Genomic DNA, 18317 nt, shown 5'->3' on the forward strand with positions numbered 1-18317 from the left:
TAAAAAAAGCAACTAAGACAAGAAACACAAACAGAGAAAGCTCAGAACATCAGAAGCTAATGAAGGGCTGATGACCCTTAGCAGCAGAGAGGAGTAAACTTTGGCACTTTCTTCCTGCAATCTCCCAGAAAATGCTTTATCATAAATGCTGACCACTGCATTTTTCTTCATGGTAAACAGCTGGAAATGAACTTTGCCACTCTTGCTGTTATTTGTAATGGTTTGTGACAGCACGTAGTAGATTCATACTCTGTCTTGTAAACACATAAGGCAAGCTACCTTGCCATCAGTCCCCTCTTTTGTTGAGGTGACACCCCAGGAAGGAAGCAAGCATGCAGTAAGAAGCTCAACTTCTGTCTTTTAACATGGAGATGAGCTGGGTAATTATACTCCCTTCTTTACAAAAACCTTGTTTGTTGCCTTCACAGAGTTGATAATTGATAATTGACAAAGTGGCAAGTTGTGATTCCAGTCAAAATCTATGGTTTTGACTGCTGATAATTCCCTTCTGCAGGAAAAACTGAAAAACAGTGAAACATCAGGGACCAGGTGAAAAGCCACAGAGAACGCAGTAGGGAACACAGCAGAAAAACAATTGCAAAATTCTGCAAGCAGCTGGCAATGGTTATCTTGCTACTAACAAAGGGGAGCAGCTACACTGGAATGAGATGCAAAACATATATCCAAGAAAGAATAAATAAGAAGTCTGGCATCTCTGAGGCCTAATCATGTCACTAAGACCTGCAATCATCACAAACCTTGAAGGACATTCTGTAGGAAAGGAGTTTTCCACCAGATTATGATTAGCACTACTTTTACCTGGAGAGCCCTTTGCTCAGCGCTGGCTTTCAGCAGGCACTCCACTGTTAGTGAATCTTCACTTTTGTAAATGCGCGTAAGAGTGCAAATCTGCTTTTACTCAGCCTCTCACCTAAGTGGAAGCCTCTCTGCCCGTGCTGACAGAAGGCATGCATGCTGTCAGGAAGCTATGTCAGCCCACAGGAACAGTGGTAACATAAGCTTCTTCTCATCCCTAGAACGCAGGTCTGGGTTCTTTGATAAGGAAATCAGTAAAATCATTGTTACTGGCAAAAAAAACCCCAAAAACCCAAAGCAAAGCCAGGCTGAAAGGGATCCAATACAGCAGAAGGACAAAAGGGAAACACACAACACATTCTGAAATGCTCTGGGGTGCCAAAACATACCTGACGTTCTTGCCATCCCTTGCAAAACATGGCATCCACACTAAGCAAGACTAAGCAGTTGCTAGCTTAGCAATCATTACAATTCACTTGCAATTAGGAAGAGTTTGCCTCTTTCTCAACATACATGATTACAACATGATTAAAGTTTATGTAAAAATTTACTTGCACCTGAAAAAAAATAAAAAGTCAATTTGTAGTACACAACAGCCATCACCTGCACAAAGAAAATATACCACAGCGTGTCTCCATTTGAAAAGACATCATCAGTGCCTAACAGCTCAGAGATCTCCCCCATCCTCAGAAATTAATTTTAGGGCCTGATGCTGAACTACATACCACTGCAGCCCAAAAACCTAGGCTTCAAAGGCCAAAGCTCGAGGAAGACTCCAGCTTCAAATCCTTCTGTGGATTATCTTTCCTCACACAGGTAAAGGAGATTAACTACACTTGAGAGGCAGAACCCACAGTTATGTTCTTTAGAGACAGATTGCTGTGATGCTCACCCCAATCAAGCATACCTCGCAATGGTTTCTGCAACCTGGCGTTCACTGTACAACAACTGCTCTGTTCTGTAGACACCATTTGGGACTCCTTCACAAAGTGAAGTTTTGTGTGAATGAATTATCCCCAACAGAAAACAAAAGTTTGCCACCTCTCTAAGGAACCAAAATCTTCCATGCCAGGAAGACGCATGCCAGGACACTAACACACCTTGCAACAAAGCAGGTTGCAGCTTGGGCTACCACACACTGACAAACAACAGCCTACTGTTCTAAAGCAATTCTGAGGACCTACAACTAATGCTGTAATTAATACTAAGTAGCTACCAAAACACCACACCTATGTTTACTCATCTATGTGCCAAGGAAAAAGCATACTCCCAAGTTGGATGGCCACAACCAACCCCAAGGTGGACATTCTGCCCACTGTTCTGTGGTTTGGCTAGATCCTACAGGGCCTCCTCCTTGCTAAACTCTAGCAAGTTTAAAGACAGCATTTAGCAACATGCTACACATTACATGGAGCAAGACAGTGGTCATGGAGCATGAATAAAATGGTCAGTTTAAGATCCGGAAGAACTTGTGATGGTGGGTCACAGAAACACACAAGACTGCAAATCTGCCAACCTGCACTCTTGCAAAATGGGAGATTTGCTCTACAAAATTCACTGTCCACATTTGACATGCATGCATGTACAGAATGAAAGATGAACAACCCATTAAAAGCTGTTGTGGGTTAGCCTTGGCCAGCAGCCAGACACCTATCCATTTGCTCATTCACTCCCCTTCCTCAAAGTGACAGAGAGAAAAAACAGGATGACAAAGCTCATGGGAAATTGCTTACTAGTTACCACCGTGGGTAAAACAGACTCAACATAGGGAAATTTGATTTATTGCCAATTGAAAATACAGAGTTGGGAAGTGAGAAACTAAGACAAAAATGTTCCTCCCTGCTGCACCCTCCTCCTCACACTCTTCTCATGCTCCAGCATGGGTCCTCTCCATGGGCTGCAGCTCTCGAGGACAGGCCTGCTTCAGTGTGGTTTCTCTGCAGGCTGTGAGGGAAACTTTGCCCTGGTGCTTGGAGTACCTCCTCCTCATCCTTCACAGACCTTGATGTTTACAATACTGTTTCACTCTCTTCCACAAAACCCCCCCTCTGCCTATCTATCTGGCTTGCTTTTTTTTTTTTTTTTTTTTCCTGTCCTTAAATACATTTTCACAAAGGCACCACCAGTTTGGCTGCTGTGCTCAGCTACATCCTCCAGCAGGTCCATTATGGAGCCAGCAGAAACCAGCTGTGTTCTCTTTTCTGGCCTTTTCTCACAGAGGCCACCCCAGCAGCACCCACTGTTAACACCTTGACGCCAGCACCCAGCTGAAATCCTCCCGTGAAACCACTGCAAGACTGTCTGAGAAAAAGGAGGTGAAATTTCTTCCATATGACGCCCTACTGAGATCAGAGGCATCAGCTACAAAGAGATGGATACACAAAAACTATCAACAACTGTGAGTACCTGGAAAGCATACAAGTGCCTTCCCTTACAATTTTCAGAGAATCGCTCAGGCCTGAACTCCTCCAGGTCAGGGAAGATCTCGGGGTCTCTGATTTGTGCCGTTTGGTACCTGATCTCCTCCTGGATATCAGGTACCAAAATATGGATATCAGTCCCACGACCACGAGAAAAACAAAAATCAGGAATGAAGAACTCTATCCAACACGCTGATTATCAGGATAGAAGATGGCCCATGATTCTGTCAGGTGCCTGTAAACTGACCAAAAGGGAAAACTGTTAAAAGTACTTCTTGTAGCCAGCAAACATCCCTTTTCCCTCTCCTCTGCCACCCAAGCATGCGCCATTGCAGCTCTAGTAATTAGCAGATCTTTCCTTTCCTTTTAAGCTTCAGAAAAGCAGATGCTTCTTGCTCTGCTCTTCTCTCCATTCAGAAATCCTGTGACAGAGCTATATGGCTTCACAGAGGTCAGCAATCTTCTCTCTTTCACAAAGTGCCAGATGATGAACAACTATTCACTGTGTGGTTCCCAATTCTGTCTTTACAGAACCAAAGTGGTGCATATTCATCTTTTCATTTAGTCCACAATGTAATGTCTGGGTTGCCATTAAGTGCCACAAGATGGTAAGGGACACATTTTGCCATAATTTCTCTGCATTCTTGTAAATGTCTACATAGTAGAGGGGGGAGCACTCGTGAGATCAAAATTAGATTTCAGACACACCTCTGAAGAAGTCTTAAATGTGAATTTTGAATGTTATGTCTTCTTTGACCCAAGATTTCTGAAAAAACCACATCAAATTTACCTGCAACGGCATGAAATCAACCTGCAACTCCAAAGCAAAAGCATTCTGCTTTCTCAAGTACTGTACCATAATGCTACCAGTGAATAAGTTTAGTGCAGCCAAAAGAGAAAAATAATAAGGCAGGAAAGTAATTTAAAAAAGTTTTCATTCACTCAAAAGAATGCAGCATTTGATGACCATTTACACAAATCAGAAAATTGATAAACAGTACACATAAAAAAATATACATTACAAATGCTTTGCCTTGGATTAGCAGTCCTTGAACACCCATAAAAAGAAGTGAGGAGAACTGGCAGAAGAAACTGATTCTATTCTGAACTGCACAAATTTGGGAAATGTTTTTCTCCTCCTCCCTTTCCCCCTCAATGGTTCTTCAGCCACATCTATTTAAACTTATGGCTCTCTGATGGAAGGAGGAAGCCCCGACTGCAAATGCACACACAGTACTAATTACCCAGGGAGCTGATCTCTGGGTAGAATGCAATCCCGGTCTCCTCTTTGATCTTCCCACTTGGGTCTACACAAAGAGGTATGAAATAATGCTTTCATCAGTTAAGTACATATTTTCACGTTAAAACGTTGAAGGCTTAGATACTAAAAATATGATTAATTTGTAAAATAACAGGCAATATTTTATAAGGAATCTCAAGAAGTGGAAATGGTCTACTGACTTGTCAGCATGCAGGTTCAATTGCTCAGGATCGACAAACATGTTTGTCCTGACAGGGAAAACATTACTTCCTGTATAAAAAGTTTATCTCTGCAGTTCCCACAATATCTGACAAATAGAACAATATAAGTAGAAGCAATAAATTAATTCCATCTCAACAGAATTAAATGAGGAAAAAGTAGGGACAGACAATATTTACCAGACAGCAACTGCAATAAGTAGACAGTCTGAAAAACAGAAATGTTAAAAGAGGAATTACAGAGGAGATAACAAAAACTCCCATTTAAAAGCATAAATTTTTTATATTATTGATTTTTCGATAGATTAGAACATCTTTGACACTGAGGAAACACTGAGGAAAAAAAGTGGGAACAGCACTTTGTGGCCAAAACATAATTATTTGCTTCTACACATAGAATAACAATTCCATAAGGAAAGACAGAAAAAGGAGGAATGCCTGAGAAGAAAGTGCAGCAGCATCAGCATCTTGACTCTGCAAACAGACCAGACATCCAGAACTCTGGGATCTCAACTATTTATTTAATTTTGCCCTGATTTTTAATCTAACCTCTGGTCAGACAACTTTAAAAGAAGGCAATGCAGTCATCCTGAGGATTGGAAGGCTCAGCAGAAACCAGCATACTGCATATGTTCTTTGTTACACAAGATACTAGCTGGCTAATTTAGCGCTTCAGTCTTCCATTCAGTGCAGGGTTCCACTTCTTCCTAAACTGGGGTAAGAAGCAATCTGAAATCTCTTCCTTGAGGCTGGAGGATTTCTCTGAAATGATCTGTAGTGATGCTGCGAGCCTAGAAAAGATAGAACATTGTTAATTGTGGTAGAATATGAAAGACATTCCAAGATATGTACGCGTTACTTCTATCAGCCTGCTCCGATCAATGTTTGCTAACCTGCCCTCATTCTTACATCACTTTTCACATAATTATGGCAATCATATAATCTTTATATCGCTTTTTAAAAAAAACAGCTCTCAAACATATTTGTGTTGCTACTCTAGCAGCTGCAAAACATAACATATAGCCTGTACACCACATACTCTTGCCCTAATTGTAAATATGCTGAAATCTTAACAAAACAAAACACATTAGGATAAGGGGGAGTCCTTTTCCTTCCACATCATAACAACGAAAAGAAGCTTTGCAGGGTTCCCAAAAGTCAGAGTTAGGACTATCTCAGACCAAGTGAGATGAAACGTCAAAATCAAACTCAAAAGATCCTGCCAAGCGCACTTGCTCTTTTTTTATGTTGAGATGGTTCTTCCCGAGCACTTTACTCCTTGACTGTACTATTGGTTAATAGGCTTTTTAGCCTTTTGCCTTCCAAGTGATTCTTACTTTGCCCACCTATTAAAAATCCTTGACCTGTCCCTCTGTGGTTAGCAAAATCCATGGGAGTCAGTGATCTCTTCTGACGTGTATCTGTCTGTAAAAGGGAAGACATACTATTAGGTAGTATGGCATGCTTATCTACTGAAATGGTTTGATTACCTTTTTTATTATATAGTCCAGCAGAGTGAGTCCCACCAAGTCGCAAAGTTGCAAACAGTACTAAAACTGCACAGTTCTAGTACATACACAGACATCCTCAAAAGAACTGTTTGTGCATTAGACTTGGGAAAAAAAAAAAATCTCTTCCTCATACAGCAGTCCTGCTTTTCCAAGGTCTCAGACCCTCTCAATGCCCTTTAACATCCTGCTCTCTACAGGTAGGAGGAATCCCCGTACATGAGAAATCAGGAGAGAACCAGTAAATGAGACCGTACATAGACCAACAGTGGGCATGAACGCAAGCTTCTTCACTTCTCCATGTCTTTGTCTACATTGTAACATACCCTGAATGTGTGAGTTGTGTTGGGCCTTGAAAATTCATCAATAACAACAGTTCTTTCTCTGAGTGGTTGGTGCTCTGTACCACCAGGCACTGCACTTGACACTCTGCTGTGAGCATATCGTCCTCGATGCTGAGAGAATTAAAAAGAGCACTGAGAGAATGCAGCAATTGAATTGGTTAAAATAATAATTTTTCCATTTCCATACAAAAAAACAACATGAGAAGAAGAAAAGAAAAATAAGTTTTCACTAACCAAAAGCACTGATTTAAGGTAATTTAGGTGCACTCATGTTTTTCAAACAAATTTGAGACTGTTCTGTAATACTAGTCTATGATCCCCAAAGGCTTATATTAACTAAAATAACAATAAAAACAGACTTTACATGTGTTTTAATTCAAAATATTATTCAGAAGCAAAATAATATCAAAATGCCAATTTACTTTCATTCTGGTGACTTATTACTTCCTTATCCTTCAAAAATAGGCAAGTATCAATAAGATTTATCTTTTTATCAGTCAGTATTCTTTTTGACTTAAGTCAGCATAATATCCCACTTCTTACAACCTAACATAAGTGAATAAACCAGTGAAAAGAGCTATTTAAGTCCAGGTGCATACAAGTGCAAGGTTACTATCTGGTTGGTTTGTTGTTTTTATCTTTTTTTTTTTTTTTTTAAGAGATTTTTCTGTTTTCAGAGGCAAGTCTTTCCACCATGACCTGCTTGTGACCTCTTTTTAACACTGGCTTCCCTTGCATTCTAAAGGTACCCCAACATAACACACACTAGCATGTTAAGACCATGTATTAAATACAAACCAACACAAAACTGTAGAACTGCTCATTTCAACCACTGACACAGAGCAGTATTTTTCCAAATAACTTGAAGTTTTTCACCAGTACAAAAAGGGACACAACTTACAGAGCTCTGTTGCAATCGAGGCACCAAAAGATATTGTTCAACAGCCTCTGAGTTTATTGGTGGTAGCTTGTTCCGGGTTGTGGGTTCACAAGCAGAAGATAAACGATCCGAGCTGGCTCCCCTACAGAATTTCAAGTGTTCCTCTTTTAGGAAAAGTCATATTAAAGACTTCTTCACCAAAGTAATATGAAATTATTAAGCAGTACGTTTCTTTATACAGCTCAGCTACAAAAAGTAACAGCACCTAATATAGCAACAAAAAAAAAAAAAAAACACCACAAATGCCTCTCCTCAAAAAATATGGTTCTGCTTGCTTTCTTTTCCTCTCTGAATTCTAGAATCACTAATAAATCTCAGGTTAGTTCTCAAGCATTTTGCAAAATTCTTCACTGGTGAAATTTCAGTAAAGTTCTGAGGAAACCAAAGAATAAAATGAAAAAACTCACAATTTAGTCCCCCTAAGGATTTCATCATTGTACATATTAGGAGCTTTTGAGGAGAGTTGTTCAGAAGTGAGAGAAGGTAACCTACGATGGCTTGGTAGCTTCCTAGAAGATGCCAGCAGTACCCGAGATGATGAGAAAACACTGTTCTCAGCAATTCTCCCCAACCTAGTGTGCACTGAATTTGGAGCACTGGAGCCAATGCTACGCTGTTTGTCTTCTTGCTCATTCCTAGGGAAAAAAGAAATAGAAGGAGACAGGTAAGGAGAAAGAAAAAAAAAAGTTAAAAGGATTTCTTAACAGAGGATCATTGCAACCTCTACAAATCATTGTCACATCAGTCATACATACAAAGGAGATGACTGCCTTGTTATTGCCTTTTTATAATTGCAAAACATCTTTTATATAATATGAATTATACCACATTTTCAAAATGTCAATACCAACACCTACTGTACTTTTTCTACTGTGGCAACATGCCTCTGTTGGAGTGGTTTTGCTTGAATTGTCATCACACCATTCAAATCACTACAGAAGCTGCTAGAGAAACGGTGAACCTAGGAAAAGCAACAAATATGTGTTAACCTTAACTTTTTTTTTTGAAGAAAGACCTCAAAAAGCCCATAGTTAGAAGATCTTTGACCTGTTTCTTAGAAAAGTTTCTGTTAAGGTGGTTTAGTAGAATTCTCAGTAGCAGATGGGGCAAATACATTTTTTTGCTTATTTTAAACAGGTTCTTACAAACAGAACTTGGGTAATTTAGTTACTGAATTGCAACTCAATTTGATACATGTCTCAGTTGAAGCTGGGTTGGATTCTCCGAAGTTTCCTTTTTCCCTCAGCACAGTCCAGCCCAGGGGCACAGATCCTGAGCACTACTTATGTAAGCATTTCACTTCTTCTGGATGCAGGAACCACTACAGAACCAAGTACGCCAGCAGGGAGCATCACGACTGCTGTGCTGTCTCTTCTATGTTTCACATCTCACTACCTAGCAAGCATGGAAGAACAGCAGACAAAAGAGAAAGAAGCTGCTTGCAATGAATGGGGGTGGGGTGGGAATAGAAGTGGTGTTTGGGAAAGAAAAAAAATGTGCAACACAGGAGCCAGGGGACAGAGGGAGGAGGTGGCAAGCAGGACAAAAAAAAAAAAAGGGCATTTTATCAATACGAACACAAGCTTCCATAGAGACAGGTAAGGCTGGTGCCACCACACTGGTGGATGTACAGCAGAGTCCCCTTTTGCAAGAGGCAAAGGAAATGAAAAATGAGAGTCTGAAACTCACAGGGTTCCAAGTAAAGCACTTTAAGTTGCAACTTCTCATCCCTGCAGCCCAGGGAAGAGCCTCGTTTGTTTTCGTAATTCTACCAAGAGGAAATGACTGGACTACAATAAAAGCAGAATTATTTTCTAAGAATGGAATACAATCTAACAAGTGTTTTTTTGTAAACCAACTTCAGCAATATCTTAGCGGTAAACAGTGCCTTTAAGAACAACGGAAGAAGAACAAGTGATAGTAAACCATAAATGCATATTTAATGAACCTTCATTTTAAATGAGGTGACTTATTTTAAGTATACCTAATTGGTTAAAAAAAAAAAAAAAAGAAAAAAAAATGAAAAAAGGAGCATTTTCTAGCTTCAACCAGGACTCTGTTCGAAGTTAGGAGAAAAAAAAGACCATTTGATGAAAACTTATTTTTACCTGTGACGAAACAAAATGAGACCCAAAAGATACACTTCGTGCTTCAGAGCCTCTGGAAAGAGGAATGTTCCTAGCATCTGCTGTAATATGAATGACTGGCAAACATGGCAGCTTTGCTGTAGCACCTTTCAGTTCTTCCATCTGTTTGTCATCCTCTGCACAACAGAAAAAAAAAAAAAAGGTACAGGAAATAACTTGCGACTTATAAATACCCCCAGGTATTCTTCTGTTACTGTCCTTTTAAAATACATTAAAAGAACTGAAATCTCCCTCAGCCTCCAAAGACAACACGTGCACACTAAACAGAATTTCACTTCTAGTTAATTTTCCTAGCTTTTGCTTTTCCTCACTACAGTCTGTTAGAATACAAAAATAAAATATAATAAAATTGCATGCATCACCATTTCTTCATCCGATATTAAGCTCTAACTGCTGCACTGTCAGCAAGGCTGTTTATCTCACTTTAACAATCCGACTACCTAACTGTTCTTTTTATTAACAAAGCTCCAACAATGAGGACTAGGAGACTTTGATTCCTAGGTTTCAGATTCAGACACATCATCAGCGATCGCCTGCTAGCAACAACAATTTGCAGCCCAAGCCAGTGCTTAGTATTTTTTTAATATATTTTTTTCCACACCTCACAGAAAACTCCCTGAAAAACAGTAGGAATGTTTATATTTTAGGTGCAGGGGTGTGTGCGCACACGTGTATGTGGCAAGGCATTACGTATCTTATAATGCTGTACTACCACAGCTATCTTAAAATAACCAGATTTCCCAAGCTTTAAGGAAAAGAAGAAAAAAAAAAAAACGAACCAACACAAGAAAGTGTGTTGGTGGTATTAATTCAATAAATACCATATCTAAAAATACCAAATACCTGTGATACTAGTTTCACAATTTTTTTTAATCAGTTCCTCCAATATTCCAATTACACTGCTCCAGACATGATCAAATACTTCAGAAGCCACAGCATCTTTGATACAGGCATTGGGAGAAACAGGGGGAATGCCACGCTTACTCCTCTTCTCAGCAAGATGCATTTTCTTCTGTTCCCAGTTCTCATCACCACTAATAAAGGAAGCAAATTCAAATTAATTCCCATGGGTTTTGACTTTTCCGCCCCCCCCCCCCTTATACACTGAATGAACAGAAACGTGTATGGAAGAAAAGCAAGTCAGATGTAGATCACAAAAAATTCAAATTCAAACACAGAGTACCTATGGGAACAGAACCCACTGAATACATATAATGATTACTTTTTCTTTTGCTTGCAGGTAAAAAAATTAAAAATCCAGATGGGGTATTATAACAGAAAGATCTGCAGCTCTAGAAAGAATAACTTTATGCATGTCACTTAGTCATTTGAGATTAAATCCTATGCTTTTCACCATTAGGGAACTATTGTCTGTTGCATTTGGCAGGAGGACTATCACATAGAACATTTTTTCATATCATGTCCTATGTACCCGCGCACATCTGCAACACTTCACCACTGATCAAAGACAAGCAACTTTAAAGGATTTCTATAGCCTGACAAGAATAGCAGGGCCCATAGCCTTATGCTCACCTCCTTCCCTTCCACTACTGTGTGGACAGTTACTCTCATGGTTTTTTTCCCCCTCCCTCCCTTCCTTCCTACCTAGGGAAGCACAGTGTAGCAACACTTCCTAACTTGGTCTTCTAACACACTTCTTAGGAAGAAAGTTTTAACGTGGTGTTTTTGGGTTTTTTGTTTGTCTGTTTGGTTTTGTTTGTGTTTTTTTAATGTCATGACATTTACTTTTAAGAAAATGCAATTGGTTTTGAGATTTCAAGGACAATCCCAAATTCATACTGGTTTCTACTATCTCCCTTTCTCTTCTCAGTCACTTCTTTTACTTCTTCCTCAAACTGGACTGCAAACTTCTTAAGTATAACTGAGACTTGGCTGAATGGTCCAACTTGCCAAATGACCAACCTATTTTCACTTCAGGCTTTGTAAGTCACAATGTTTTAGTTACGGAGAATAAGATATTTCAGAAACGAACCCTGAGATGAAAACAAGAGACAACATATCAAGGAGGCACAAAGAAGAGCACCTTCAGTCAAGTCCCTCTCCCAAATTAAGTTTGCTTACTTAGCAAAACAAAATGATGCTTCACTCCCAAAAGGATTGTTAATCCTAAATCCTTTCCAAAACAGTAGGCACCCAGGCTCTTTCAAAAACAGGACTGAAGGGGTCCTACCTGGGTCTCAGTCTGGTTTCTCAGTTGTTCAGAACAACCATGTCTTTTTCCTGTAAATGCATCAAGCTTTAGCACAAAAAGTTATGCTTTGTGCCCTACTAGTCCTACAAAATTTTCTCCCTCGTAGAGGCCTTTCAGAAAACAGCACATTACAGTCTTCATTCTACCCAGTAGCCTAGTTGCTGGAACATTCAACTGGGCCATGGGAAGCCTAGGCTGCATTGTCAAGACGAGAGTTGCATTGCTCCTGTCACCCACAAGAGTACTCTAACTGCAGGTTGTATCCAGCACCTCTCCTCACAAAGCTATTATACACTGCACAAAAAGATTTAAGATTCATTAGCACAGACAATGAGAGCACATACAGTGTAATGACCCTAAACAACCTGGTGGTCAAGGCACTCACCTGGGAAGTAGAGATTCCTTCATTTCAGTCCCTGTCTCAAAATTAAATATTCATTCTATCAAATCTCCATGCACTTCAAAACAACTAGTGATTATGACACATTCCTCTAAGATGGGAGATGAGTTTTGAACCACTAGATAGACAACATACCTAATCTTCTACATGCCCAGTGAGTGCTCTGACCACTGCACTACTGAATACAGGGACAGAAGGAACTGTATTTTACAGAAAAGAAACAGTTCATGAACCCTGACTGGGCTCACTGACAATTTTTTATTCTTTTCTTCAAAAACACATATATCTGTTATTTACAGCTCCTTGTTGTCAAAGGCAAGATATTCTTCTATTTTTCCATCCATATCATAGATTTCTTCTTCCAGGAATGAATAGATGGATGAGTCAGAGGCAGAAATCCCAGTGGACCTTGAATCTAGTGATTTATGTATTGGAGATGCTTTTGGGATCAGCTTAGAGCCTGAAATGCAGAGCCTGAAAAAGTATCAACAAAACAAGAATATTCAAAGAAAGAAGAAAGTCCATATTTAATTATACTGAAATGTTTCAGTAATACATATTTCTGAAGCGGAAAGACCAAAAAGAAAACTTAAAAAGATTAACATACTCTTTTATATTACTAGTACATTGACGGAGGCCAGGTAAACACTTAATATCCACAGAGGTATCACTTCTGCTCTGAAAATGCTGAAAGCCTTCATCCTTTGGCAATAGGAGCTGCTTTCCTAGAACCCTGAATAAAAAGGAGAGAGGGAATGATATCTTCGATGGAAAACCACTCTGTATGCAAATATCAAGAGTAGAAATACCTGCAAACAGCGGGCAATGCAAAAGCACACCTTATATTTGCTTTCAAAAAGCAGTTTATGGAGGGGCCAGGATCTTGTGCAATACATTAACATTGCCTAGTATGTAAGTCATTAAAGTTAAGCTGATTTACACAAGATGAGATTCTAGCTTATAATTTTTAAGAGCAAATAGTCAAACTTGTTATATCGTTCTAAAGGCAGATGAAGTAAAAACACTTCCTTTCTCATCAAAACTCCTTAAGAAATGTTTAAAAAAGGATGCACAAGACAAATAACATCTGCTATGCCTTCACTTGTCCAACTCCAATATCCATCAATGTGAGCAGTACTCCTAATCCAAAATGCTTACACTCATAGTTAAGACTAGAATTAATGCTCAGAAAATGCACAAAATCCAGCATGCACAATGCATATAGGCAGAGAAAAAAGGTAAAAGCAACTCTATTTTACTTTTTATTTTGTAAGCCAAGAACAAAAAGCTTTCTCTTTAAATAGATCTGATCTTTCTCTTATTGATGACAGTTGTCAAGTATATTTATCACCACATGCTGAGATAACTATTCATGTAACAACATAGCTGGTTTACAAATTAGAAAGGTCAGTCAGCTCTTGGAAGCACAACACTCAGAAATAAATCTGGCATCCCAGAAGCTATTCTTTTGAGTAACTAGTCAACACAAACTGACTTTTAAGGTTTAAGCTTAATAACAAAAATAACTTGTTTTTTTCTTTTTAAAGCACAGGATGTACCACATCCCTCACATCCAAATGACAGAGAGCCCCCAGATTTCTTCAGTTAACTTTCAACTTCTTGGACTTGGCTGGTATTGCCAGCATTAGATTTGAATCAGAAAATCATAAGTACAGGGAATCACACACTTGAAAGAAATTCCACCTAGTAAAAATACTCTGAAAATATACCAAATGGCTTACTTTGAATGCATTACACAGCACAAAACCCTGTCTCCATTTTATGCACTTTCTATTGATTTTTACAGTATCTAAATTGCAAAGCATGCCTTAATGCTAGTGAAAATTGCCTCAGTTTTATTTAACAATTCTCTCTTATTCCTGTCAAAGTGTGACAAGCTTTGTTAGTTGATTTTAGTTTATATTTACTAGCAACAAGCCTCTGCAAGTTATCTACAAGCACTGAAAGCATACCACAGTTATTGACAGCATTCTTTTTAAAGGTGTTAAACTATTAACTAGAAGATAGACACATGCAGGTCTATGTTTAGAATAGCTCAGAGCCACAACATTTCACCAAGAAGAACATGCCATCATTTATGAAGGCCGGACAGTACAATGCACTGCAACACCAACTTCTGTCACCTGTGTTATTAGCAGCAGTCATCGGGCTGCCTAGACATTTTGCACATCTATACAAAACAATTCTCATTAATCATGTTCAACGAGTTATTGCTGGGTTAGTATCACACATTGCTTTACATTGATTTACACAGCCTAGGAAGACATTATGGCCATGCAGTATATGCAAAGCATGTGGTCGCTTTTATTTTTCATTTATTTTTAGAAGAATCAGTAACAGAATAAACACAGAATTTCTTAGAATTTCATGGTATGTCTTCACTTACAGTAAGAAAAAAATCTTTACAAGATGTATTCTTTATTTAGAAAAAGTCATTATGAAATTGGTACATTATTACTTTCTCGTTACATCCTGCTAAAATAACTTTGTCTGAAATAATTGTATTAAGCAAAATAAAGAGCATTAGCAGCTAGTGCACCACCACTCAGACTTACTGCATAACTATGGCACAGCTCAGTCCCAGAGATCCAGATCTGAATGTGAAGGTGTTACTGACGCCATACATCAAAAGCAATTCACACAAGGGTGCCCCAAAAATTTAAACTGGAGTGATAACTGGTCAAAACCAGTACCAGCAAGAAATTTCCTTACCTTAGATGAGGAAATTGTTCAACCCAGTCTGCACATTCTGCCTGCAGGTTCTCAGTTTGGGAGGTCACTTTTCCTTCAAACAGCATTTCATCAATCTCCCAAAATAACTGATGCACTCTCTGTGTGTTGGCTTTATCAAATTCCTACACATTATAAAATTAATAGTTGTCAGCAAATATGCATATATATTTATATTAAAAACCCCACAATATTTAAAGAACAGGACAACTTAAGACTGATTTGGCTGAGCATCTCAGAATGGATCTTCAGAATACCTGCTTTGGAGACAAAATTTATACACTGCAGTGCGAAAAAAAACCAACCCAAAACCCAGGTAGCAAGGTGATTTAGCAAAAAGGAACTAGCTGCCAAGGATCAGCTGACAGAAAACACCAGTTATAACGTGCCTGGACTCCTGGCTCCCTCCCTGCTTCAACACAGAGTGAAGCACGCACACTGCACCTCTGGGACCCACGGCACCAACGCTCCCCGCTCTTTTGGGCAGTGCTTTTCCTTTCTAAGTAAAACAGCTAAGAGGGCCAAGAGGGGGCACCTTCCTTCTGCACGACATACCCTGGTGGTTAGGGACCAACCCTCAGTGTGAGAAATGGCCTTCCACTGCTCTTCACCGAAACTGCAACTCCGTACAACCAGAAACAGGGGAGTGCAGGGGCGTATGAAGGTAGCAGGGAAGAGCCTGACTTTATCCAACGATGTGGGAACATACACTTGGCTGAGGGTTTCTCAACTGTGGTACCATTCATAACGCTATTTGGCTGCTTATCTTAGACACTTAGAAACACAGAAAAAAGTTCATATTCTCAGTGCCCAAATCATATTTGTTCACTTCCAGCTGAGTGCCCCAACCACTTCAGGCCACAGAAGGGATCACGCTGAAAAGGAATGGGAAAATAACTCTCACCCAGGTTGTATGATCCAGGGTCAGGCTTTCTCCTGGAGGGCTGGAAGCAACAGATGGGGTCAGTACCCTAAAGGTCGGGATATTATGCAAAAGTACGGCAGAACTACCACTACCAGCCATGGATGGCTTTTTAAAATGAAAGTGGCAGTGATCACAATGCTTTTGGATTTATTCAATGCTGCCAGCCTGCACCAGGTATGCCTCAGAGGTCAGCTTCTGTTAACAGGTTTAACCTCTCTCTGCATCATCTGTGAAACAGAACTGAGCTTAGGTAAGAGCCAAATATTTACTCAGGACTTGGACGTGTACATGCATGCTCATTAATTTACTTCATGACTCAAAACATTGAGAATAGTTCAGTTTAGACATTGCCTGCATTATGCAGTATTTGAAAATACATATTTTATCACTCTCATGGACTCAGAAACCTAAGCCTAGCTTTCTTTGGTAGAACAGGTTTGTTTTCCCCAAATTTCATATTTCTATTCCATTTTTCTCTGTTATGCATCAGCTGCACTGATATCAACTTGCAAACAGAACTATTTTTTAAATATTCAATTAATATACTTATTCATTAGGCTATAACAAATGAAAGTAGTTAACTTCTCCTACAGGACATGTGCTTCATGTCCATTGTCTGTAAAAATTGATCTGTTCTACAATATTTAGACAAAGCATATGGTAAAGGTTTCTGTGACGTACATCATCCCACCAGGAGTAAATTGAACTTCTTTCAGTAGACAAACCAGTAGTGTAGCTTTTTATTCCAGACCAAGAATTATTCAACTCTGTGGGTGTTGTATGACCACTAGATGAAAGTGATGAAATTGTTTCACTGTGAAAAGAAGAAAAATTAAAATGAAGAACATAATGGTTTTCTGTATAAACATTTTTAAAATAATACAACTGATCACATAAATGGACAGTAATACATATTCCCGTTGGACACAAGATTTTCAAAACATACTGTTAGAGTTGATGCTAAGGTTGCAAATGTACGTTTTTAAGTAGGGTGCAATGAACACATGCTCCTATTTGTACCATTTACTGCTTTAAAGGCAATTCCTTCTACAGCTTTACACTTTTATCTATATGTATACCATTGCAACTGTAAAGGCACTCTAGACTATACACACACTTCTACAAACACTCACGTACCAAGCCTTTCCACCTCTAACAATTATTTTGTTTTCTCCAGTTCAGCCAATGAGCACATCAAAACTATGCATTAAAGATAACATAAGCCTTCTTTAACTCTATAAGAAGCTATCACAAGAAAGTTATGCAAAACTGAGCATAACATCTCTACAAACGTTTCAAACACCACTGAGTTACATCTCTGTATACAATGTCTTTTACGCTGTTAGACCTTGGTGCACTTTAAACCTCAAGCTCTGGGATTCCAGCCCTCAGAAAGCTCTAGCTGGTCCCTGCCAGTGACCACCCACCCTGGGATGCAGTGAAAGCAATGGCAGTCAGACATACAGGCCAAGCAAATCCTAACCAGTGCCAACTGGAATGAAGCTTCTTGAAAGTTAACTGACCTTCAACGCTAGTGAGTGTTACTTGCATTTAACTATAAAGTCTGACTTTCCTTCCAGGCTTAACCACTATGCTCTAAAAATGCATAAGACAAATCAGGAACAAAGTTTAAGCCCTCTAAACAATGGGCTAGGTCAATTTATATCCTGCAATAGTTGTCATCCATGACAATGACTATAAGCATGACTAGTGAAAATTAATATCAATCTTGAAATAACCTACTTAAGCCAAGAGTCCGTTAATGAAGTACTATTTCAGAAGTTAATGCATACCACTTATAATTGTTGATGGCTTCTTGCACATTTCTCTCAAAAACTGCTGGAAGAGACTCTCTACTTTTTCCGGAAAGGCACTGATTTGTGGCACCTCTGGACAGTCCCTTCCTATAAACACAAACACATAATTTCATATTATTAAATAAGGTTAACTCACACCTCCACTGGGGGGGGGAAGGGGGAGAAAGGGGGGAGAAAACTGACAACTGTTGAATTTTTCAATCCTATCCATCAACACAAACATTTGTTTGAAACAAACTACCTTGTTTTAAAATATGTTTTATTTATTTACACAAGTATTTTTCAGAAAAACATACATGCAATTTGAGACTTCTTTTACTCCATAGGCATCCTCCTTCAATTTTGCACTTTAAAATCTGTATGAAGTACACACAAAAGCAGCAGCACCTCACTGCTGCAGGAACAGAGCAAAGGCACAAACCAGTAAATTGTCCACACAGTAGTTATTTAGATACATGTTTCCTGTTCAATCATTAACATAGAGCCCATTTTCTCAGACCTCTCTCTGCGTAAAACAAAGTTGCAGATATGATGCCAAGCAAACAGTGGCCTTTACCA

At 39.1% G+C, this 18317-nt stretch overlaps 1 protein-coding gene across 1 annotated transcript; it reads right to left on the minus strand.

The window, feature by feature from the left end:
• Window positions 1-5399: 5399 nt before the first annotated feature.
• FAM149A (family with sequence similarity 149, member A) lies at window positions 5400-17841 on the minus strand. Its single transcript, XM_010074296.1, has 13 exons — window positions 17736-17841; window positions 16624-16756; window positions 15000-15142; window positions 12874-12999; window positions 12564-12740; window positions 10498-10688; window positions 9616-9770; window positions 8365-8468; window positions 7915-8142; window positions 7469-7589; window positions 6550-6678; window positions 6053-6140; window positions 5400-5506 (listed from the first exon to the last, which is right to left on the minus strand). The coding sequence occupies exons 3-13, from the start codon at window positions 15083-15085 to the stop codon at window positions 5400-5402; spliced, it is 1512 nt and encodes a 503-aa protein (XP_010072598.1). The 5' UTR covers window positions 15086-15142; window positions 16624-16756; window positions 17736-17841.
• Window positions 17842-18317: the final 476 nt, after the last annotated feature.

This window comes from Pterocles gutturalis, unplaced genomic scaffold (genome assembly GCF_000699245.1).
Source record: "Pterocles gutturalis isolate BGI_N339 unplaced genomic scaffold, ASM69924v1 scaffold13622, whole genome shotgun sequence".
Classification (NCBI taxonomy): Eukaryota; Metazoa; Chordata; class Aves; order Pterocliformes; family Pteroclidae; genus Pterocles; species Pterocles gutturalis.